General features: G+C 36.9%; 2 protein-coding genes across 2 annotated transcripts in view; one reads left to right on the top strand and one right to left on the bottom strand.

The window, feature by feature from the left end:
- Positions 1-1387: 1387 nt before the first annotated feature.
- Positions 1388-17450, top strand: Smp_025020 (hypothetical protein). The gene is made up of 8 exons (XM_018798230.1): positions 1388-1409; positions 1446-1609; positions 5607-5788; positions 5828-5953; positions 11779-11927; positions 11979-12054; positions 14553-14738; positions 16947-17450. The coding sequence occupies exons 3-8, from the start codon at positions 5774-5776 to the stop codon at positions 17148-17150; spliced, it is 756 nt and encodes a 251-aa protein (XP_018653193.1). The 5' UTR covers positions 1388-1409; positions 1446-1609; positions 5607-5773; the 3' UTR covers positions 17151-17450.
- Positions 17451-21374: 3924 nt separating this feature from the next.
- Smp_025030 (glutamate-cysteine ligase) overlaps positions 21375-25254 on the bottom strand; it is a gene marked incomplete at its 3' end in the record, with an annotated part of 23155 nt that continues 19275 nt past the window's right edge. Inside the window, exons 3-4 of the mRNA XM_018798229.1 lie at positions 23803-24393; positions 21375-21950 (exon numbers count right to left, since the gene is read on the bottom strand). Coding sequence (XP_018653192.1) covers positions 21375-21950; positions 23803-24393 — 1167 coding nt within the window. The remainder of the gene's footprint in view (positions 21951-23802; positions 24394-25254) is intronic.

Raw genomic sequence — 25254 nt, 5'->3', positions numbered from 1 at the left:
GACCAGTATAGTAGTTAAGTTACTGGAAAAATTAATTCGGGCTAAGCTACTGAGCCACATTGATTCGTACAATCTGTTAACTCCCGAGCAACATGGGTTTCGTAACAAGCATTCATGCTTGACTAACTTACTCATTGCGAGAGAGGATTGGACAGCTGCACTAGACAACGGCCAGTCTGTCGACGTGATATTTATAGATTTTAGCAAAGCGTTTGATAAGGTTTCACACTTAGGTCTTATGCAAAAGCTCTCGAGCTTTGGTATAACAGGTGCTATACAGGAATGGATAGGAAGCTTCTTATGTGACCGCAGACAGAGAGTGAGAGTCAATGGAACTCTATCCGAATGGAAACCGGTCAAAAGTGGTGTACCCCAAGGCACCATCTTGGGCCCTTTACTTTTCCTTCTGTATATTAATGAACTACCTTTATTACTTAAGTCGTCGACGTTATTGTTTGCGGATGATGTTAAAATCTGGAGAACAATAAGAAATGAGACTGATCGTTGTTATCTACAAGCAGATTTAGACGAATTAGTTAGGTGGGCTCATGATTGGCGCCTGGAAGTTAATTCTAGGAAGAGCGTGTTCATGCACATCGGGCACGATATTAGTTACCACTATACCATTAATGGTACATCTCTGCCACGCGTTCATGCGCATAAAGACTTAGGAGTAATTATAAGTCACGACTTAAAAACTACAACGCACTGCAGTGCGGTTGCTTCCAAAGGCTATCGCGCGCTATGGTCGCTTCGCAGAGCATTTAAATGCTTTGACGAGGATATTTTTCGAATTTTATATCCCACCTATGTAAGGCCACACTTAGAATACTGTATCCAAGCAGCTAGCCCTTGTCTGATAAAGGATACTAAATCGCTTGAGCGTGTCCAGCGTGTAGGGACAAAATTAGTAAAGGGTCTTTCCAAACTCCCTTACGATGAGCGTTTAAAACGTCTAAATCTTTTCCCCTTATCTTATCGTAGGACGCGAGGTGACCTTATACTGGCATTTCGTATCTTTAATTATGATCTGGGTGTTAATATGTCTTACCTTTTTGCTCCCTCCAGCACTAATAATCTCCGGGGTCATAGCAAGAAGGTTCTGAAACCGCGATCTAATAAATTAAAGGTGGGGTCCCGTTTTTCTCATCGAGTGGTCAATGACTGGAACGCTTTACCAGAACAAGTGGTATCAGCACCATCAGTGAACATTTTCAAAAAGAAGCTGGACCTTCACTGGAAGGATATCTGTCAGGATTAACACAGGTTCATCAACCTACTATCCTTATTACTGAAGACTGAAGACTGAAGACTTTCGAAATACAAAATTATTGGATATTGAATACTATCTGATAGAAAAAACATTACCTTACATTTAATTGGAGGCGCAACTTTGCATCGTCAAGTTAGTATGTAGCGTTTACCTAATTTCCTAAGTGCGGAAGACTTGTGTAGACATCTTTATAAATGCATCAGTATTCTTTGTGATCCCAACTTACACATGTTTGCTCAAATTGCTTCGCCTGCCTCGTCGACCTAGGTTGAAATCCTAAAATTTGAATATCTTCATTACCCAGAAATTCCCCACCAACAATAAAAAGAGCCGGAAGTAAGTAATCTGGGACAAGTGATTTGTAACGTTTTTAGAGTTGGTGTTTATTGCCAACTTCCGCCTCATTTGGTAGGTCCGTCGTCATCGGCCAGTGAGGGCAGGACAGTCTACTCGATGTCGCCGGAACAACAGGACAGTTAAACTGCCCTTCGAAGAACTCTGCCCATCGTCCAAGACGTCGATAGATGTTGGTGATTGGCATACCAGCTAGATAACTATGAGTTCACCTGTACTCTTTGTTGGCGTCCAACAAGGAAGTCTTTTATCCACATCAATAGATTGCCTCCAATCCCAACATTTTTTAGCTTATATAACAGCTGGTTGTGCGGAACTTTGTCAAAAAGTTTGCTGAAATCGATGTAGGTTACGTCTACAGGTAACTTTTGGTCCTTAAGAGCACACCAGCTTTCACGAGCAACTAATAAGTTAGTGAGACAAGAATAACCTATTCTAAAACCATGCCGCTTCTCCGAAAGGATCCGGTTTTCATCGATGTACTTAAACAGCTCCTTCTGAATAATCTTTGTTTATTATTTATTAGTAGTATCTTTAATTACGAAATTATAATAGAACATTCAATTAAACCAATTAATGTTTTTCAGTATATAGGTCTTACTATGGCATTCCTCCAGTCTTTCGGTAAACGACCCTGGGTTACGGATAGATTAAAGCATATACTTAAAGGGTTCGCAACAAAGTCAGATAATTCCTTTAGTAGCCTAGGATGCAATTCATCGGGCCCCGTAGATCCACCTATGTCAAGCTTATTTAGCAGACCAAAGACATTAAGTTCACTAGTGGTCACGCTGTTCAGTGTTTGTGTGTGGGAATTAGCATGGACTGGCGGGAAGGGTGTTTCTATGGTATATACATTGCTAAAGTAGTTTGAGAATACTTTAGCCTTACCGAGGTGTGGCCCCCTAACAAAACCACCTGCTTCGGTTTGGGCACCCGGGCATTATCACAGCCCACACACAAATAAATGGAATGACGCATTCTACTGACAATACTACTCTCGCTCCTACTAAAAGCATGACTTTTTTGTGTGGCACATATGTATCTGGTGCCCTTTTGTACCAATATGTATGTGTTTAAATAAATAGAGTCCGGGTCGTACCTAGTCGCTTCTTTCACATGTTGCACTAGGGCACATGTGACAACCGCATCAACTAATTTCTGCTCGAAGGAATTATCTGACGACTCAGTTATCAGATTTGAGTATTAGGTCTAGTTCTTTTGTTAAAAAACCTCTGTTTGATGACTGGACAGTGCAAAAAGAGCAATTACCAACGTCTGGACTGTCGATATCCCGTTAACAGCCGCATGCAGTGCGATGAGTGCAAACAGAGGTAAGGCTAAAGTATTCTCAAACTACTTTAGCAATGTATATACCATAGAAACACCCTTCCCGCCAGTCCATGCTAATTCCCACACACAAACACTGAACAGCGTGACCATTAGTGAACTTAATGTCTTTGGTCTGCTAAATAAGCTTGACATAGGTGGATCTACGGGGCCCGATGAATTGCATCCTAGGCTACTAAAGGAATTATCTGACTTTGTTGCGAACCCTTTAAGTATATGCTTTAATCTATCCGTAACCCAGGGTCGTTTACCGAAAGACTGGAGGAATGCCATAGTAAGACCTGTCTTCGAAACAGGTACGACACATAAACCTGAGAATTACCGACCCGTTAGCCTAACTAGTGTGGTTGTTAAGATCTTAGAAAGATTATTCAGAAGGAGCTGTTTAAGTACCTCGATGAAAACCGGATCCTTTCGGAGAAGCGGCATGGTTTTAGAATAGGTTATTCTTGTCTCACTAACTTATTAGTTGCTCGTGAAAGCTGGTGTGCTCTTAAGGACCAAAAGTTACCTGTAGACGTAACCTACATCGATTTCAGCAAACTTTTTGACAAAGTTCCGCACAACCAGCTGTTATATAAGCTAAAAAATGTTGGGATTGGAGGCAATCTATTGATGTGGATAAAAGACTTCCTTGTTGGACGCCAACAAAGAGTACAGGTGAATTCATAGTTATCTAACTGTGAAACTGTGCCTATTGGAGGCCATCTGGGTACAATTTGTTGGCTGGTGTAATTCCTGTTTTATGTAAATCTCCTTCTTCGTCTTTTGTCATCATCGGTCTTGCTATAAGCTGGCGATGTCCAGGTATTGAGAGCGGCACGAAAAGTGATAGCTTAGAACTCCAAAATGACCTAGAAAATTTATTTGAATAGTCTGAAACCTGACTGTTGCCGATAAATACTTCCAAGTGTATTGTGATGCATATCGGTCATCAAGGTACAGATACATACACGATAAATAACACTGAGCTACGTGATGTCCAGACACACAATGACTTAGGAGTCATCGTTATCCAAGACTTAAAGAATACTGCACACTGCCGTGCAATAGTCGCTATAGGTTTTAGGACTTTATGGCTAAAACGTAGGGCTTTTAGTCTTGTCGACGCTTAAATGTTTGTATGTTTGTGCGTCCGAAACTTGAGTACTACATACAAGCGGCTGGCATTTGCTTAAAAAAAGACAATGAGCTTCTGGAAAAGGTTCACAGAAGAGTAACTAAGCTGATTCCCGGAATAGCGAAGCTCCCGTATCATGCTTGACTGGCCAAACTAAACTCATTCCCGTATTCATATCGAAGAACTAGAGGCGACTTGATTTCAGTTTATCAAATTGCTTAGTCAGTCAGCTACAACGTAGGACCAGGCACACTTATGCATCAGTCCAAGTTGCCATACCTCATTAGCACAACAAGGTGAACACTGAATTCATAGTAGTTAATTTAATGGTGGTAATATACGAAAGAAAGGTTGTATATAAGGATATAGTACAGGAAGAAAGACAGATATGAAGCAACTTTAATCTCAAGGTTTAAGGGAAGACAGAGAGTGTATACACCTACGCCATTGTAACCGATTCTAAGCCATGTTACACAGAGTCTCCAACCGTTGGTTACGATAGTCACGAGGACCCCAATCAAGTAATCTGCATCTACCAACATGGCTCAGACTAGAAGTTAGTGACTTCAAGCTCTGAAGCCACGTTTTGGTTTGGCCGCCCCTAACTCTCTTCCAACCATCCCCAATACTAGTCAGCATTGCGCGTCGTGGTAATCGGTGTTCAGGCATACGTAACACGTGGCCTAACCATCTCAGTCGACGAAGGTTCATGACCTCATCAACTGATTTAGCATCATTCCCTAATACCCTGTGTCTAACCTCACTATTACCTACCCGGTGATCCCAGCAGATGCGAGCAATATTTCTAAGGCATCTGTGGTCAAATACTTGTAACTTACGAGTATCTTCTACTCTTAATCGCCATGTCTCGCAGCCGTAAAGTAGAACATAGCGAACTACTGTGCAGTATACTTGTCCCTTAATTGATAGACGGATATCTCGTCTTCGCCATAGGTCACGTAAGTTGGCAAAAGCCAAACGAGTTTTATGAATCCGTGCAGAAATCGCTTAGTGATAGATTCGCACCTGATATGACCCCATTTTTCTTGTCTTCCGAAACAGAAAATTTACGAGGACACTCCAAAAAATTTCACAAGCCCAGGACAAATTATTTGTCAGCTGACTATCGACTTTCCCATCGAATCATCAACGAATGGAATTCATCACCTCAGCACGTGGTTGAGACTCCATCCGTAGACTCTTTCAAAAGAAAGTTGGATCAACCGAGACCACCATTACCAGGACTAACACAGGCCATCAAGTCTCCTGTCCTTTCCAAACTGAAACTGAATCTTATGCTTAGTTCTTCTTATTCTTTATTACTTTTGGTGATTCTGATTCTCTGGTATATTGTTTTTATTCTCACTCTTGTCATTTCTATATAAGCAGTAGATTACCCGTACCAACTATCAAAGTTCGGCTTAAAAACAAAAATTATACCGTTATTACTTAGTCGAACAATGTGTTTGTTATAGTTCCAATTCCTTTGCCTTGTACTTTGCATTTTAGGTGATATTTTTGTCAACTGAGCGGTTAACTTTACCGTTAATGTCATTTTTTACTGGATTGTAAACTGAAACCAATGTTTCTTTTGTAAATCTCTATCCAGTGTGACGGAAAGCCTTCGTTTCAACAGTTCTATCACCTTGTACATATTAAGACATCTGGCCTTAGATATGGCGTGGACGATGGTTTGTGAATTCGATGAAAGCAATATTTTAAACATATAGAATCGAGTAAATTTGGCCGTAAACAATAACCATAGTCGTTATTTGATACACTGCAAAAATTATTTAAAAGAAGTTTTAAGTTCAGGAGTACTGGGTGCTGAGGCAGCCTCACTAGATATAATTGAAGTAAGCCAGCTTTTTATATAAAATGTTTTATTTTCGTCGGTGAATAAATGTGCTTTTCTTCACAGATGTGTCCTTTCTGACTACACGTCCTTCCTGTCTTGGATTTCAAAATACATGTAACGTATTAGCAGTACGCTAGTCCCAACAGTCATTTTGGCTATCGGGTTTTGTGTTTAAACCATAACCTACTCATGAAAATTAAGACATTTTGGTAACATCGGTAATTTTCACTTACAAATCGTCACGCGATGTTTTACACAGTTGATGTCTAATCCTTAAGATCCTCAATATCCATCACTACTGTTGTCGAAATTTCATGTCTACTGACTGAGATACTGTATATTTTGCGGCCACTTTCCTACCAGATCACTCAAGGTTTATACCCTCTCAATTTAGTCTATTAACACCGATCACTAGTACTATGTTTCATCTACCAACCACCCGTACTGAAGCTTAATAAGTAGCTGAAAGAAGCAAGACCATTAATTACGGATGAACTAAATGGTTTTAATATAGCAGATCGTGAATTTTGGCGCGAAATTCGTCCATCTATGAGGCTAAGTAGCATTTTGGCGTTATAACTGATGTCAGCACGTGATGAAAATCTTAATCCTCTTTTCCAACTAACATCCAGTTGTGAATTTAAATCTTAGTTCTTCACACCAATTTTTAAGTAGGTGAACATTTTCAAGGTCACTTTGTCATCGCTCAGGGGTCGTCCATAAATTATAGTCCCACCAAAATAGATAAAGCCACCTGAATTGTGATATAAATTTTATGGTAGAATAATGATGGATATCTGACTATTATCAGTTCAAATAACAACTATTTGCTTTATAATTCCATCACTAACGATTTAGACTCTAGAGTTTTAGTTCTAATGCAATATTTCATGGTGTAGGAGTAGGTTGGAAGAAAGCTGGGGGCGGTCAGACCAAAACGTGGCACAAATCCATGAAGTCACTGACAATTGGACTGAGCCATGTTGGTAGGTGTAGACTACCTGGTTGGGACTCGCGAGCTGATAGCAACCGATGGTTAGAGACCTTGAATGACATGGCTCAAAATCGTTTGCAATGGCGAAGGTGCATCCACTCTTTGTGCTCTACCAAATTCTAATCAGAATTCCTTATGTCTCTATCTTTTTTATCTTTCCAAATTCATTTCACTGTATGCTTATACTCTTACTACTTCTACCACTATGGGATTTGAATCGACAACTTCATCTCTGTGCTAATGTGGTATGGCAACTCGGACTGATGTACGTACGTACGAAGTTCTCCGTTGTGACTGACTGACTGTTTTAGTTCTAAACAACACCAATTGCTTACTTTGTAGTAATGACTTTCGGTTTCACTACTTAATTGACTTTAAAGGGAAAAAACCAGAATGAGCACGTGGTCTTCTAATGAGTCATAGGTGGATAACAGATAGTCCTACAATTGTATGAGTTTCTACTTAAACTGGTCCTTGTGTCAGTAAGCATAATGAATGTAAGATATTAGTATAGAGTGAATATTGGAAGTGACCAAGTGTGGGAAATATCACGCCACCAGTATATTGATAGGAAGTTGAGGATAAAATTGTGTTTACATTCGTTTATTTCTGCACTCAAGAAGTAATGATCTCACATATAACATTACGATTTGAGTCTTCGGGGAGATCCGGCGTATAGGAAAACATGTATATAAGATTCAAATTCTATATTTATCAATAACCATAATATTAATTTTGGAAGAATGAAGTGTGGTAAATTTTGGTTTCCTTGGCTGAGAAGTGACCTACATTCGTTTACGTTCTAAATGATATTTAATCACGTTTACTTTTGTGCTCAGATTTTGCATACATGTATAGTATTTATTTAAGAAACTAAATCTGTATTTCTGTCCAATTGCATTGTCTTTTGATGAATATTCATTTTAGTGACTAGCGATAGTAAATCAGTTTTTTTGAAGTGTTATCAAGTGACCATATTGTATGGTTGTTTAAAATCTATCTATGTTATGGAAGTCTTACTCACTGCCTTCTCGCGGCGGGGGTGCTATTTACAAGATTGGGAGGACGAAAAGCGAATGTTCGGCGCTTTAACTGGTTCGGTGGATATGGAGGATCCATCTAGGGGATTTGGAAAACCCTGATTCCAAATCAATGGTGCACATGGGCTCCGGGGTCCTGAGGGAACAAAAAGTGTATGAACCCATTGTTGGTCACCGACTACCATGGGACTGCATTTCCTTACATTGCTCCACTACCTTGTGGACTAGACCTCGGGGTCAAAGGCTCGGGGAGTGGCCCTCCAAGAAGACTATCTGCTTCGGTCTGAGCATCCGGGCAGTATCACACCCCATACACAAATCAATGGTAACTACAACTGGAAGAATTTCTCTTGCTTCAAAGCTCTCTCAAACAAATCTTATTCACAATCATATGACAACGTTCGTTTTTATTTCTTCTATACTATGTCACTTATGTATTCTTCTTTATTTTCATTTTGCGTATTTTGTCTATCAACTTATACAGCAGCTCGTCTATGGTGTAAACCCTGTTCTATCTGAACGATCTCAAGTCACTGACTGGTCGAAAGTTGGATGCTACCACCGACTACGAATACTGAAACAGTCTTCCTGAAACCGTGTATGCCATTCAAACTGGCCTCCTGTAACGTTCGCATAGTAATTCAGACCAGACAATAGGTAGGGTTGACTATTTCTTTAGAAAGTCTGAATATCGACGTCTGTTGTCTATCTGAAACCCGTATTCAAGACTTTCGGGAAGTACTACAAATTTTCCCTCCATCTGTCGCTTCGAAAAGCTTGTTTCATGTGCGTTTATCCGGGGTATCTGTGGCATCTTCGTCTGGTTTTGCTGGCGTTGGTGTCTCAATTAGCGCTAGAGATGTGGCAGCACTAGTCGACTGAATCCCCATTATTAGTCTGTTATGTGCTGTTGAATTAGAAAGTCCCATCAAAGTAAGAAGAAATCGGTGTGAGAAACGATATCTTTATGTCATCTTCGCCTACGCTCTGACAGATTGCAGCCCGGATGCGACCAAGGGTGAGTTTTGCCACGAATTAACTGTTCTTCTGCAGGAAGTGCGTCCGGCAGATATTTTAGTACTAGTCGAAGATTTGAATGTTCAGGTCGGGCATCTAGGCACAGAAAAGGGTCGTTTAGGTGACCGATGGGAACTTGTTGGTCGCAGCTCAGATAACGGTGACCGTCTACTGCAACTGTGCGTAGACTACAACCTGTTTCTGGCTAGCACCAATTACCGATACAGTCATCGCCGATATGCTACCTGGTGTCCTCCCTCTGCATCTTAAGCCTGGACTCAGATTGGTCACATCGCGATCAGCTACCACTGTCGTGGTTGTGTGCCAGACTGCCGCTCCTTTTGGATTACCTATTTGGGCTGTGATCATGCCCTTGTTTGCTCTAATCTTACCTTACGTTTTAGAGGCTAACAAATCCATCGTCCTAAATGGATTGATGTTAGCAAATTGGTTGCAGCTTCTGTTACAACTAAATATCAAACTCAGCAAGGTTCAAGGCTAACTATTAGCTCATTGAAAAGTATAGATGATCACTGGGTGCAATTGCATGATGCCATAGAAATGGCGAGTAAAGTCACTTGTGGCTTCGCGGAATGTCCAACTTATAAACACTATTTTCCTACAAGCTCGTTACAACTCATTTAAGCCCGTCGGTCTACTCTGGGTGACCGTGAGTTTGACCACAAACGAAGACTGTTACGTAATGAAATTGAGCAAAGCTCGCTTAAGGACCGAGAAGTTTGGTAGTCGAAGCGTGCCAATGAGTTGGAAGTAGCAGCCAAATCTGGTAACTGCCGGAAGCTCATTCAACGTATCCGAGTCACTGACAGCAAGAAGTTTGACGTCAGTGAAACAATCCATGAAGATTACGGGGTGCCAATCACTAACATCTACCGACGCCCTGAACGATGGATAGAGATTTTCGAGGAGCGGTTCAACTGGTCTGCTGCCCCTGCGACATCGATCAGACTGTCCTGCCCTCCATGGCCGGTCTGGGCTATCTTTAACGCCTTCGAGATGTTAGTCTGACTGTAAAAGGTCGGATCTACAACGCGTCGGTGAGAGCAGTTTTGCTCTATGCTTATGAAACCCGGCCTCTCCGAGTTGAGAATGTTAGACGACTCTGTGTTCGATCATCGTTGTCTCCGAAGGATTTCTGACATCCATTGGCAACACCATGTTAGTAATGCAGAGGTTTGGCATCGTGTGTTCGGGCGCATAGACGATACTTCAATTGGTGTCACCATCTTGAAACACCGACTTCGGTGGCTTGGATATGTTCTACTAATGTCATCTCAGAGGATCCCACATCGTGCATTATTTGCCGACGCTGGGATTGGTTAGAGAAAGCGGAAAGGTGGTCAGTATATGACATGGTGTCGTGGTATGAAAGAAAGCTATAAATGGCTGACTTCTATTGGTCCTTCACGACTCCTTGGCTGGGGTCCGAGAGATGGTGCAACACGGTGTCTAGATACGTTATTAGATATGGCTCAAAATAAAGCCAGTGGCGATTCTGCTGTAACTTTCTTTTACTTTCTCCATAAAAATGAACGTAACTTTGATTTAAAGAATTCTTTCTGGTTATATTTTTGCTAACTGAACTGTTTCTCCCATTATTATTATTATTATTATTATTATTATTGTTATTATCATTATTATTGTTATTGTTATTATTATTATTATCATTATTATTATTGTTGTTGTTATTATTATTATTATTATTATTATACATATGGACTAATCCAAACAATATTAATAGGAGGGATGGAATACAATTAGCAGTGCCATGGCAGCTAATCATTAATAAGTAACAACCTGAACTCCTTAATGTTTTTATCGAATTCGTATTATCTAAAATGACAACAATTACACTCAATGATTCTAATCTGTTGTCTTATCGGAATTTGTTAAACAATTCACAGGAACATTAAAAATGACACATACATACAGTCAAAATTACGCTCTTCAAATTACACCTTTTATATTTTTATTTTATTTTGTTTAATTATCTTCATGTTATACATACTGTGACGGATATGATTCATATCATATATATTACAAATTGTATGTTTTTCCTTATAAATTCACTGATAAGAAACAATATATTGTGTGAATGTAATTTCTCCTTTCACCTCTTACGTTTTTTCTATACAATATGTTATATGAACACTCATCACTTCACATCACATATCTCTTAAACATACCTAGTTTAGACTTATTGTTAACATTGATTGGATGACCTATTCAGTGTATAATGAACCCGGAAAACCATGTACCTATTTATATTCGATAATTTTGATGTTTGATTATAATTCATTGAAAAAGCTTGGACCAGATTGCCAGGCGAAACGTTGGATTTACTAAAAAATTCGCTGAGATTTTACAAATATATTATTCCTATTTAATGTATTATTATTATTATATTGTTCCGCTCTCATATACTACTTTCTGCTCGTTGTCGTTCTTTTGTCATACATACACTATCTCTTCACAACCTCATTTCTATTGTATGGTGCATATGTGTTTGGTACACTCTTGTAGCAATGTTTATGCGTTCAAATAAATAAATCCACCATTTGACATCCTGTGCATCATTATAACATAAAATGTTTATAACAAACAATACCTGACTTAAAGGTTTTATTTATTAGGTTTTTCTTAGAAATTAAATCATGTGCACACTATACAGTCACGTTATTTGTAAATTGGGGAAATATTCAAGAAATGCTGTTTCAGAAATCTGTTCTTTCTATTTTCTATAAATTTTAGCTTATACCTGGAGACAAGTATGCCAAAATTGATGTCAATTGTAAACTACCAGTATATCATAGCTCCAATAAACCTTCAGTAAAACAAACACCAACCGCATTGGGATTTTATATTCAGCAGTATATGAATAGTGGGAGTAGTGAATTAAGGTAGTATGCTAATTCTTATACTGAAAAATGCACTTCGCTACTTTTCCATAGATCACTTTTGCATAAGGGTTATCCAAAAATGAAGATTCCTGTTTTTCAGTTTTTTATAACTGAACAGACCTGTATAGTGAGTGTTCCTATTGTACGTGTTTTTAGTTTTATACCACGGACTTTTGTCTTTATGTATGTGTTTCAGCTCTAAAAGGTTATGTATTGATCTGATACATTGTTCAGTCTCATAATCTGAAGATGTGTATCAACACAGAAATTGAACAGAATAAAATGATGTCCTTTGATATTCTTTCTGTGTAAGTAATGGAGGATATAAGCCGGTTGGAAAGATTAGTTGACATGAAGCTATAAACTTGGGTTCTGTGCTACTTCCCATTGCTGATAAAGATGCATCTTCAGGATGGCCACTTATCATTAAGCTTCGCCGTTGCATTGCAATTGAATCGATAGGATTAAGTTAGAGCTAAGGAGCAAACAATCTAACATTGTGAGCGAAGATGGATAGTGGCTAGAAGTAGAATCCATGACATGCGTTTCGTCCCATTTGGGGCTCGTCAGTTGGGTGTACGTGCATCTCAGAGTTTACTCGAATGTAGTATTGTCCGCTTCAAACGCCATCACGTTATCCACTTAGCTACTGAGTCCTGATAGCCACTAGCTTGTGCAATGAGGTGAAGTTTCAATTCATTTTTTTATTGTTTGTTTGAGTCTTCTCATTGATGGGAAGGTTCAAACAAATAATGCGAAAATGAGTTAAATCTAACGTTGGTTACGACTTAGTAATTAATTATTGCAATTAATAGAAAGCTGTCTAAATATTGTTATGAAACCTCAGATCATTTTTATGTATAATTTTTAACTATGGTTACAAAAGTAATTTCCATTTTGAATTAGAACATCTGTGATTCGCGTTACATTTTCTTTAAAAATAAAGTCTTGTTTTTAGCTATACTGATAAGATGTATTAACCGAGCTGTTCTGTCACAGAGTGATATGTACTAATGATGGTCAGGATCTTCTAAATATGTTGAAATTACCTAGCATCAATAACTAGTTTCATATTAAACGTTTTAGAAGTAACATTCACAGTTAGACGATTGTATATATCACTTACAGTGAATTTCTACTACATGTTCGTGATTCAGTGTTTTGAGCACATCATCATTTCATATACCTTAGCTCCACCCCATATCTAAATGTTATCTATATATTTCCTAGAAATCGTGTAAATTTTCAGAGATTTATCTTCTGTCAGAAGGTTCAGTAATCGATTCAGGATGCACAGGTGATATTCTTATTTGGTGACCATCGAGTGAACAATCCTTTGGCTAGAGGTGGACTACTAGGCAAAGATAACAAATCGGATAGTATGATAAGGTACTTTTATCGACACAGGTATTTGGAACTTGTTACATATATCAAAATACCACCTACTTCAACACCAAATGTTGGCGGGTGTAAGAGTAAGTTGAAAGAAAACTAGTAGAAACAATTAGAGGAAAATGTGACATTAGTTCATGAAATTAACCAACCGTTCGATTGGCCTGTTGTGATAGATGCAAACTATCTGGTTTTGTTTTGTGCAACTGCAGTAATAAGTGGTTGGGACGTTGAGTTCTATGGTTTTATAATCGACTTCAGTGACAGATGCATTCACTCCCTATCTTACTCTAGAATTCAGGCTTCACCATTCTTTCATACAGACCTTTTCATCCCGTTTTCTCGATCTATATTCTCCATATTGTTAATTTTACTTCATCTTGGTGATGTAGCATGACATTATGAATGATCATTTTGTGTATCTGATTCTAGATTAGTTTTGACGTTTTCAGTTCATGCGTATTTTGGTGTCGAATAGTGTAATAAAAGATACAACAAGAATATATAACAAAATAAATAACTGAATAGTAAAACCATATCTTTCTAAAATGTCTTTCTGTTTATCAATATACGTAGTCTATTCAATAAATAGGTGATCTGAAGTTATAATATTTTACAATTTTATATATACATCGGTCTTTTCGCTTACAAAATACTCTTTGTGGTAGTAAATTTATTCCATCTCTGTTTACATCATTTTAAATATCCATAAAAGTCCTCAGAAGTAGTTAGGCTTCACACTGATCATGTTGTTTTACATTTTATCGTCTCCTCGTAACCATTTCACATTATGAAAATAAAATGAATTCACAGAAAGCTAAGTGTGGTAAGTTGGAAAAGTGATCTAACATGGTAATCAAAATATTGGATGAAGACTTGGACTATCACTGTTGAATATACAAGCGAACGGTCTCATATTTATTGGATAGACCATCTACTTACAGGGAAATCACAGTTTTCATCGATTACTTGCTAATTAATAACAAATCATAAAGGTTAGGTTAATTCTAAATGATGGTATTCAAGTACATTGTGAATGGTCGCTTGCTTAGTCATTTCCATAACTAATAACTTAAGCAGCCCAGTTCACGTATTTAATAGACAGAGACTGCTTATGCTTCTCATGTGGTTAGCTACATATTAACCTTACGATTTACTGTTGTTAATTTATATTCCTCATTATCATTCAAAAATTTACATTGATTTGCTTCCATACGTACATTATTGAATTAGGTAAATACTCCTTCAAATGATTCAGAACATTTTCAGTCATCCAATGATGTAATATGTACTGCTATTCCAATGTCTATCAAACCTAATAATGTTTATGGGTTGGAACGTGATAAACTTGTCAAAATAATTAGTACAAGATTGAAAGCAATAAGGAAGAAATCTCATCCTTTAGAGTCAAGAAATTTAGTACGTTTTTGTCATTTGTATTTGTATTGTTGTGTGTTGACTGTATGAAAGAATTGGTTAGATGACAAAATCTATCTGGTTTGCATAGATATCGAATAAGTAGAATTCTTATTGTCTTACAATTATTATGTGATCACTAGTGACTAGCTTCAAGAGGAAGATTCCAAAGTTCTAGAGAGAGAGGTCGTGACCAGTGGAGTTCAACCGTGTCGAGTGTAAGAGAGTTATCCATTGCCAGACGTAGGATGAAGGTTGTGCAGTATCGTTAGTTGACTGAATTTAGACATTAACAACCTTGAATGCGGATTCAGTGGTCTAAAGGCTAGGCGTTCTCATGCGAAACCGGTGGTCTTGGGTTCAAACCCTGTGTGCGGGGTCGTGGGTGCGTACTCCTTATGAGTCCTGTACCTGGACGGGATGGTCATTCAGTGCTTCTAGGTTCCCAGTGATGGTCTAACATTAATGGGCTCATGATTTCAATGAATCTCATTGTCTTGTTGTACAGTTTGAATAAATTGAAATTCCTTAGAATTCGCTATACAGTTCGACTGTATCGTCATTCTTCACATACCTGTATGCCTGATAGCTTAATCTATAAACTGAAATTATATTTTGAAATCATGCTATTGGTTATTTATTAATTCAAGAACGAGAACAGTAACCCCGGTAGTGGGGAAAAACCAAAAATAGAAGTTTAAAAGAAAATGTCTCGTAGAGATTGCTTAGTTATTTTATATGAATAATGTTGGTATCCTCCTAGTATTCAATCTTCTGATCTTCTAGTGCATACAAATAATATTTTGCCCTTGTAGGAATTAACTAACAAACATACAGTCCTTTGACAATCTCCAAAGAAAGCCACAAAACACTTAGTGTTCATTTTGTGATTGAAAAGTACAGTGATACTTGGAGAATTAAAATGCCGAAGAAGTAGATTCATCAGGTCTGGTATGCTTATTGTCATTGAGATCAAGTACATCTCGATAACCCAAATGTTTTATGATCAATTTGTTAGTCAGTAACATGAAACGTAGAAAACGTAGAATATTGTGCATCTAGTTCAAGTCCCTGGACCATATCAGCACAGGTTGATGAAATTATCAAGATGATTATCAAGATGAGTACCAATGTAGTTGAAGTAGTAACTAGTATTGGTAATGGAAAAAAGATGTTAGACATGGAGAATATGTATCAAGAAAAAAGGACCCAATGGTTTAATATATATGCTTTTGACCAATAAATCATAGTTTTAAGTCCTATTCCACAATATTTTTGGTTCAGATCTTAATAAATAGACATTTACTCTCTTGGTGGTGTACACTCCTGAATTGCAATACAACTTAATTTATTGTCTGCAACAGGCTTACTTTGCATTTTGTGACTGATCTGGACTGCTTACTTGTGATAATACTTAGTATAAGTATTAGTTTTTGTAGCTTTATTGGATATTAGGAATAAATTGTTCCGAATTTCAGGATTACATAGTTGTGGTTGTTTTACGCTTATTCAGTTAGTCTAGTGATAAGCAATGCAGATAGATTTTGGAATCTCAACGTCATTCCCACTATCAAGTAAAGGACGAACAATGAGACTTTTGAATACAAGTTGACCTCTCAGTCTTAATTTTTGAGGAATATGCTCATTGATGCGAACGTTAACTTTCCTTTCTGTCCTCATAATCTGTGTTCGTCGGGACGTACTCGTAAATCGTTATGCACAATTGGAAATAACGTGAAGTGAGCATTTGTCCACTTTTGAATGCTTCAACAAGCATTGTGTTAAATATATGAATGTAGGTAGATCCTAGCACATATGTTCATTAGCTCAAGTCAGCATACCATATCAGTACTAAGAGATTATTTTTAAAAAAGGAATAGCAAAGAAATTGAAATAATGTAGAAGCAGTAATTATGGAATAGCTTGAACTTTGATAATATACCAAGAAAAAAACCCATTGAAAAGGTATATCTTCATTGTCATGTTAATATATGTTCCATCTAGTTCAAAGGTCACTGTTTTAAACCTTAAACTTGACTATAATGTGATTTGAATAAATTACTATCGTGAATTTTATCTCATTATAATCTAGATGACTCGAGTCAATCTATCTAATTACCTTAGTTTTTATCACTTGTACAGGTTCATATTAATACGATTTTTTGTAGTCAACTTATTCACAAAAATGTCTTATTATTTTACATCTTTCAGATATCTGATAATTATGAAGAGATAAATATCTCTCCTGAATCTATTAAACAAGATCACACTTCCATCACTTCATGGGCAAAATATTGGAAGGAGAGACAAGATTGGCGAGCTATAGCTAAACGCGATAGAAGACTTCGTCATCAAAGTACGGGACTAGAATTTTTAACACATAATCAAGAAAAGAGTAATGACGTGGAAAATTGAAACTTGACTAAATATTGTATAAATAATACTTATTAAGACGTATTTTTTCGAATTCTTATGTTTCCTCCAATATAAAAAGGACAATATTCTTCTTGTTTCAAACATGGTATTTGTGTTCTGTAGGATGTTACTAATAGAGTACCTCTAACAGCATTCGAGATCATCTAGTTCATGATCATATTTCATCGACACCAAGCTTCTTACTTAATTAACCATCTCTCTCGTGTGCTGAACATTCAAAAAACTGTTTTCAATACTCTTTTGTTTTATTCTCATCGTTTAATTATACTGACTATACGTAGATAACACTCATTTGTTGGTCTTTTCCTACAGTCAGTTGTAATTATCTCAGTTTTGAATCTCATTAGACTATCTGTTCCGTCATGATTATAACTAGGTCTTCTGACAGTTGGTAGCATGAAACCTATGTTTAGGACTTATTGTCCCAATATACAAGAAAGGATTATAATCATCCTGTGATAACCATAGAGGGATTAATTTGACTAATATAGCATCTAAAATACTAGCCTCAATAATTATCGGGCGCCTAACTAAGACTCGTAAACTGCAAACACGAGAAAATCAGACTGGCTTCAGACCTGGTCGTGGCTGCATCAACCACATATTCACTATTTGTCAGGTTTTAAAACATAGGCATGCTTATCGGCGTCAGACTATGATAGTTTTTTTTACTTAAAAGCAGCATTTGACTCTGTTGACTAAGAGAATCTGTGGCAGTGTCTGTCATTGAAAGGTGTACCTCGGAAGTACACAAACCTTGTGAAGGCTCTTTACTCGAACACTATCAGTCGAGGAAGAGCTTATGGCGAAGTCGTCTGGTTTTACAACCTCAAGTGATGTCCGATAAGGCTGTCCACTATATCCATTTCTGTTTAACTTCATCATAGACTTACTGCTGTAAATAACACTGTCATCGACTGAATTTTCGGGCATTGATCTCCTACCAGGAGGTCCAATTGTTGACTCAAAATACACAGATGACATAGTCCTGTTTGGTGAAGAGGCTGATAAAATGCAGTATTTTGATAGCACTGAGTAACAATGCCAGGATATTTGGAATGCGTTTCCCTCCTCTAAATGTAAATTGTTACTCCAGGACCGGCCTGTGTCAACACCTGAACTAAGGATAGGGAGTGAAGTAGTCGAACGCGTCGACAACTTCACTTATCTTGGAAGTCTGATCAGCCCTAATGGGTTGGTATCTGACGAAATCTCAGCACGGATTCAGAAAGTTCGTTTGGCTTTTGCCAACTTACGTCACCTATGGCGAATTCGAGATATCCGTCTATCGATTAAGGGACGAGTATACTGCACAACAGTTCGTTCTGTTCTACTTTACGACTGCGAAATGTGGCCATTAAGAGTAGAAGATACTCGTAAGTTACTACTATTTGACCACAGATGCCTTAGAAATATTGCTCGCAACTGCTGGGATCGCTGAGTAAGTAAGGGAGGTTAGACACAGGGTATTAGGGAATGATGGTACATTAGTTGATGGGGTTGTGAATCTTCATCGACTGAGATAGTTGGGCCACGTGTTGTGTATGCCTGAACACCGATTACCACGACGCGCAATGCTGACTAGTATTGGGGATGGTTGGTTGTGGTCCTCGTGACTATCGTAACCAGTGGTTGGAGACTGTATGTGACATGACTCAGAATCGATCACAATGGCGTAGGTGTATACACTCTCTATCTTCCCTTAAACTAAGGTAGTGTCTATCCACTCAAATCTCAACAGGCTAGTTTTAGACTTGATCACAAATAAGTGGATTAAATATCTACTTTTTGACGAGATTTGAAACCAAAATATCCTGACCGATGTGCGACTATATTTGTATTCATTGGTCTGAATATAGTCCCCACCATGTTGTCTGCCTAGTTTTACGGTAGTTTGGTCCACTTTTTTCAAAATCGAAAGCTGTGCAGTTACATCATTGTCTGTCTAAATTTTCAACAATGTCATCCCGCTGATTAGTCATAGTTTACCAGTTCTATAATATCCTTACTCAATAAGAATCAAATTTGATGGCTTTTAAACGGAGTATGTGTGGTTCAACCACACAAAATAAATTTTCCACTTCTGCCTGATAATCTATGGTCTGTATGGGAATCTAGTTAGTCGGAAAAACTACAAATTACCCACTTTGGGAAAATGAGAATTATTCTGAATTTTAGGATAAATTTTGCAAAATAGAGACTTTTCAGTGAGAAAAATCTGCACTATGTAATTAAATCTGTGCAATCGTGTATACGGTTGATGTTTGTGTGTAATGAACATGGATCATTGATGAACACGGTGGATCTGATGCAGATGTGTAGGGGCGAATCGGCAAGGCAGGAGCAGTAAATCTGCAATTGAAGAACATCCTTATCTCTCACCAATGCTGACCTTACAGTGTCACACGTCCGAATATATATATATATATATATATCATGCTTTTTTAGAATCCACTTGATTTCTTTCGATGTTTCACTACGGTATAGGATGACTACAGTAGACCTCCAATCTTATTGTATGTATTCTAGTTTACTTTTTCTTTCATTTCCAACAATCTTCTTTAAAACTCCTTTGGGTTGTTGTTATCCCTGAGTGTAGAAAAAGTCTTATTCAATTCAGATTGCTGGTCTTCCTTATCTGTAACAAGCTTAAGACTTCTATTAATTAAATTTTTGACAACCGTGACTTTCGTACATAAAGCATGAGCCGAACCGAAATCTAAGCATCTATCTGAATGTGTTGATTTCCTGAATACATTTATTTTCAACTTACTATTATCATGTCTTCGCTCAACCAAACAATCGGGAAACGCTAGTTTAGGATCAACGGACTCTATTTCCTTCGTTAGCTTAATTCCTTCCGAGATGTTGTTCACATTTTCAAAAAATTCTTCTAAACAATCCTGTTTAATGATAACAAAAATGTCATCTACATACCGTAGCCAGACTGAAGTCAATATGAGTGATGTTTAGCATTACAATTATGTACTTGATGATTCTCATTTTTACTTGCAATCCAGGGATTCGGAAACAAATTTTCAACCTTCGATTTGCACTTTTATTTTAACTTCATATAGAAACATATTAACACCGAATATCATTCATTAATAACTCATTCTTACACATACATAAACACACACACAATTCGTTCAGTCGTCTTTTAATTCACATCGTGAACTTTTCACTTGATTCTCATTTAACTGACTTATATTATCCTATTTACTAAAATTCAACATCCAAATATGATTGATTTAACGTAGTATAGATTTTGATATGATTGTTAAAAAGAACACTATATATTTCTTTGATGATTCTGATTATTACCCTGAAGAAGTCCAGACAAGTTAGCTGAACGAAACATTGGAATGATTTATTTAAATTTCAATCGTTGAGATTATTTCAAATATAATTCTTACATACAGTGACTTCTTTATACTCGGCGCCCTATTGTTGTTAAGCTATTCATTCTAATCTTGACAAATATTCGTATAAACAAATCAAAACATCTTGAAATACCAAAGAACATGAAAAGCATTTGTTCACTCCTTTATTATTTAATAAAAAAAAGACATTTGATTAAGGTAAAGATATCAAATAAGTATACAAGGTAACTGGGTGAGTTCTTTTTTAAAAAAAAAGAATATAAAAGATACTTGTTCCATAGTTTTTAAAAAAAACAAAACATAATATCAAACAAATATTATAAAGTTTTCTTACATCACATTGTTAAACATTGAACTTTAGTTATGTACACGTTCATCTTGTATTGTCTATAAGGTAAGTGAGACTATAATTTATGAACGACCTTTAGGCAATCTTGAAGTGAACTTTAGAGTGTCCATCCACTAACTAGGACTAAATGACGGTTACAAATCAATATGAGGAATTAGAATTGTGATTAATTGGTGATGTTTAGGTTTAGGAATCAGATTTAAAGTTCTCATCACGAATAGACATAAGCTAAAATGCCAAAAATTCTATTTGGCCAAATAGATGAATGAATTTTGCGCCAAAAATTCAAGACCTATTATCCTAAATCTGATTAGTTTGTTCATGAATTATAGTCTCACCTTCATATTTCTTTCTTTTCTGTTTCTTAATTCAACAAAATTTATATACAATTTTCTGCTAATTTAATGATGTTTATGAATGGTAGAAAAAAAGCGATAGGTGATTTGTTTCCCCTTTTTTAAAATTATTCATTTACTTCTTCTTACGATATAAATTTGTCAATGGTTTCAATGCTACACGAGCTGCACGTTGTTGATATGATTGTCTTGATTCACGATTATATGTATCATATCCATGTGTAAATGTATTTTGTAATTGTTGTTGTTGTTGTCCTCCTCCTGCTCCTCCTCTTCCGCCTCTTCCTCCTCTTCCTTCTATATATGAATTATTCAATTGAACTTGTGATGGAAAATCTAATGCAGTTAATAATTCTGGTGAATTATTGGATTCAATTGTTTGTTGTAATATTGAATTTTTATTACGTTTTATTAAATCTAAATCAGTTTTAGTTAATTGATATGGTGCAATATTTAATAAATTTTCTAATAAATGCATTGAATATGTATACCAACGACGTTCTTTATCACTTTCAAAATATGGTTCATTATATGGTGTTTTACGTATGAATTCATCACAATTTTCTACAAAACTACGTACTAAACTAGTTGCATATAATCTCCATGTTGTTTTTTCTTCATGTAAATTATTTAATTTAGTTATAATTTCAACTGGAATTTCATCATGTTGATTATTGTTATTATTATTATTCTGTTAAAGAGATAATAAACAGAAGGGGTTTTTATGGAGATTAAATATTTTCATAGTTGAAAGCGTGAGTCAATTGAAGCTAGAACACCATCGAAAACCTGGAAGCACTGGACGGCCGTTTCGTCCCATTGTGGAACTCCTCAGCGGTGCGCATCCACAACCTCGCCTCGCGAGACTCCAACCCAGGACCCACCAGTCTCGCGCCAGAGCACTCAACCGATAGACCACTGAGCCAGCATCCGATGGTGTTTATGTCTAACTCCAACCAATCCGCGATAATAATAATAATCATATGCTCACTAGTGACTGACTTCGAGAGGTAAATCCAGGAGATCTAGTGAGAAGCAGTGACCAGTGGAGTTCAAACCACGTCTGTTGTGAGATAAAAACTCATTGAAGACAACTGGTGAATGGTTGTTCCACTTCGTGGATTGGTTGGAGTTAGACATTAACACCGTTGGATGCCGGCTCAGTGGTTTATCGGTTTAGTACTCTGACGCGAGACTGGTGGGTCCTGAGTTGGAATCTCGCGAGGTGGGATCGTGGATGCGCACTTCTGATGAGTCCCACAACGGGACAAAACGGCCGTCCAGTGCTTCCAGGTTTTCCATGGTTGTCTAGCTTCAAATGACTCACGCTTTCAACTATACGATAATAAACAGTTTAATTATTCATGATTTATATTATAATAGTAAATTGAATATGAACAAGTAAATTATGAATGATGAGTAGGAAACATGGATAGTAGCTGGCAGTGGAATCCACTTTGACGCGCGGTTCGTCCTATTCGAGACTTGTCAGCTGGATGTACCTGCTTCTCAGAGTTGATGTTCACTCTGGGACTCGAACCCAGTACCTTTCGCTTCAGACTCCATCGCGTTGTATAGTTTAGTGTATAATAACTATAGCTGATTCTTAACTAACTGTCTAGTGAATAAGATTGGTTTAATTTTTTGATTATATGTACAAAGGTAACTATTAGTATTTTAAGGCTACAATTCTCTTTTTTTTCAGAAAGGGGTTTTGTAGAGATTTTAGTAATTTAAGAGTTAAATTCATGAGTCAATTAAAATTAGACTACCATGGAAAATCTGGAAGCCTTGGATGGTCATTTCATCCTAATATGAGACTTTTCAGCGGTGCACATCTACGATCCTCTTTTTTTCAATATTCTCTATTAGTTGGCAACTGAGTGAAATTCATATTCTGAGTTATTGAAAAGGTGAGTTTTTATATGGCTGAATTTATTATCAACTATCTTAATGTTAAGTAGGTATGTTGTTTTTAGTACTTTCAAACATTTTTCTATTCATTTGATGCCCTGGTAAGGCCGGGGGTGGGGAGAGTCCGCTCTCCCTCTCGAAATGCTCTCACATGGTCATGCGTATATAGCCTCTGACAGGAAAGTCCTTCTTACTGCCTTCTCGTGGCGGGGGTGTTGTTTACGAAATTGAGAGGACGAAAAGCGAATGTCCGGCGCTTTAACCGGGTTGGTGGACACGGAGGGTTCACCTAGGGGAGTTGGAAAATCTTGATTTCAAACCAATGGTGCACATGGGCTCCAGTATCCTGAGGGAACAAATGGCGTATGAATCAATCGTTGGTCACTGGCTATCATGGGACCGCATCTCCTCACGATGCTCCACTGCCTTGTAGATCAGATCTTTAGGTCGAAGGCTCGACGAGTTGCTCCCTAAGAAAACCACCTGCCTTAGTTTGGGCACATGGGTAGTATCACAGTACTCACACAAAACAAATAAGATCTGTGCGGCGCATATATATCTGGTACCTCCTTGTACCAATATTTATGTGTTTAAACAAATAATATATATAAATATATAATGCAACTAACCTGCAAAGTATTCTGATTATTTTCAATGACTTGTTCATTTGTTAATCTAGCAATAATTAAATCTTGTTGTTTCTTTTCTTCTTCTAATAATTTTTGTTTTTTTAATAATTCTTCATGGATTTCTTCCCATTGTTTTTCTTTTTTTTCATAATTGGTAATTTCTTCATGAAGTTTTTTTATATCTATATCTAATTCTGACATCATTGTATCCCTTTTTAATAATAATTGACTATTATTTGTTAATGATTTATATTCTGTACTTAATATAGAATTAAATTGATCAGTACCCGTTTTTAATTTATCTAATTTACTTATACTACTTGTATGATTATGAGTACCATTATGATTATTATGATTGTTGTTATCTGTAGTTATATTAGGACTATGATAACTACCATTTAATTGTAATTCATCTAATTGTTCATTAAGAAAATGACATTCTTGTGTTTTTAAATCTAATGATTGTTTAGTGCGATCTAATTGCCATGTAAGTGCATCCACTTCTGCTTCTAAACGTTCACATGCATTCATTAATATATTGACTTGTTCATCATGTGTTTGTGTATTATTTAATAAAAACATACTTTTCATCTGTTTTTTTTTAAAAAAAAAAAGAGGAAGAAAAAAAGAAAAAAATGTCAAAGAGGTAACAGAATGAAATAAAATAAATATATATTCATATAATAATGAAGTAAATGTATTATCATTTCGATCATTCATAAATATTATAGAAATGGACATATATGTAGGTGTCGGTTAAACTTATTACATAACAACTGCCATGTGTTGATTTACCCACCTTTACCGTTCTTCAAAGCTATTATTTACACCAGCAAATGTTGAACCTTGAAGCTGATTTTGGTTGGTTGTAAGTAATACTGTAAGTTAAGGGATAAATATCTTTGTTGATATAAACAGTAGTTCAGTGATTGGTAGAATCAGTCTTTTTGGTGATTAACAAGTAGGTTCAAACCAAACTTCATTTGCTATGTAAGCGAAGATGGATAGTGGTGAGAACCAGGAGAGGAGCTGATATAGCATCACATCACCACTTGCTTGTCACCAAGATGAAGTTACAGCTTAAGAATCACTGGACAACGGGATGGACAACATCACAAATGTTTAATACAGCTTTTCTTCGGGACACTGACAAACTCAATAAATTCAAGATAGACCACAACAACAGGTTCCAGGCCTTTCATGATCTACTCAATGGAGAGGGAACTACTATGGAGAGCAACTGGAAAGGGATCAAGTAGACAATCACTTCAGGATGTCAGGATATTTCGGGCCACAAGAAGCATCATTGATGAACATGGTGGATCAGATGCAGATGTGAAGGCGAGGATCGGCAAAGCAAAAGCAGCATATTTACAACTGAAGAACATCTGGGAACCCAAAACAATTGTCAATCAACACCAAGATCAGAACTTGCAATACAAATGTCAAGAC

The sequence above is a fragment of the Schistosoma mansoni genome, chromosome 6 (genome assembly GCF_000237925.1).
Source record: "Schistosoma mansoni strain Puerto Rico chromosome 6, complete genome".
In the NCBI taxonomy this organism is placed as follows: domain Eukaryota; kingdom Metazoa; phylum Platyhelminthes; class Trematoda; order Strigeidida; family Schistosomatidae; genus Schistosoma; species Schistosoma mansoni.
This window is presented reverse-complemented; position numbering and strand designations above follow the sequence as displayed.

Excerpts from the sequence above, each read along its gene's own strand:
- Smp_025020 (XM_018798230.1), top strand. Across the intron at positions 5,954-11,778 it reads CCTCACTAGATATAATTGAA|CTTATACCTGGAGACAAGTA; the intron begins GTAAGCCAGCTT and ends TATAAATTTTAG. Across the intron at positions 14,739-16,946 it reads CTTTAGAGTCAAGAAATTTA|ATATCTGATAATTATGAAGA; the intron begins GTACGTTTTTGT and ends TACATCTTTCAG.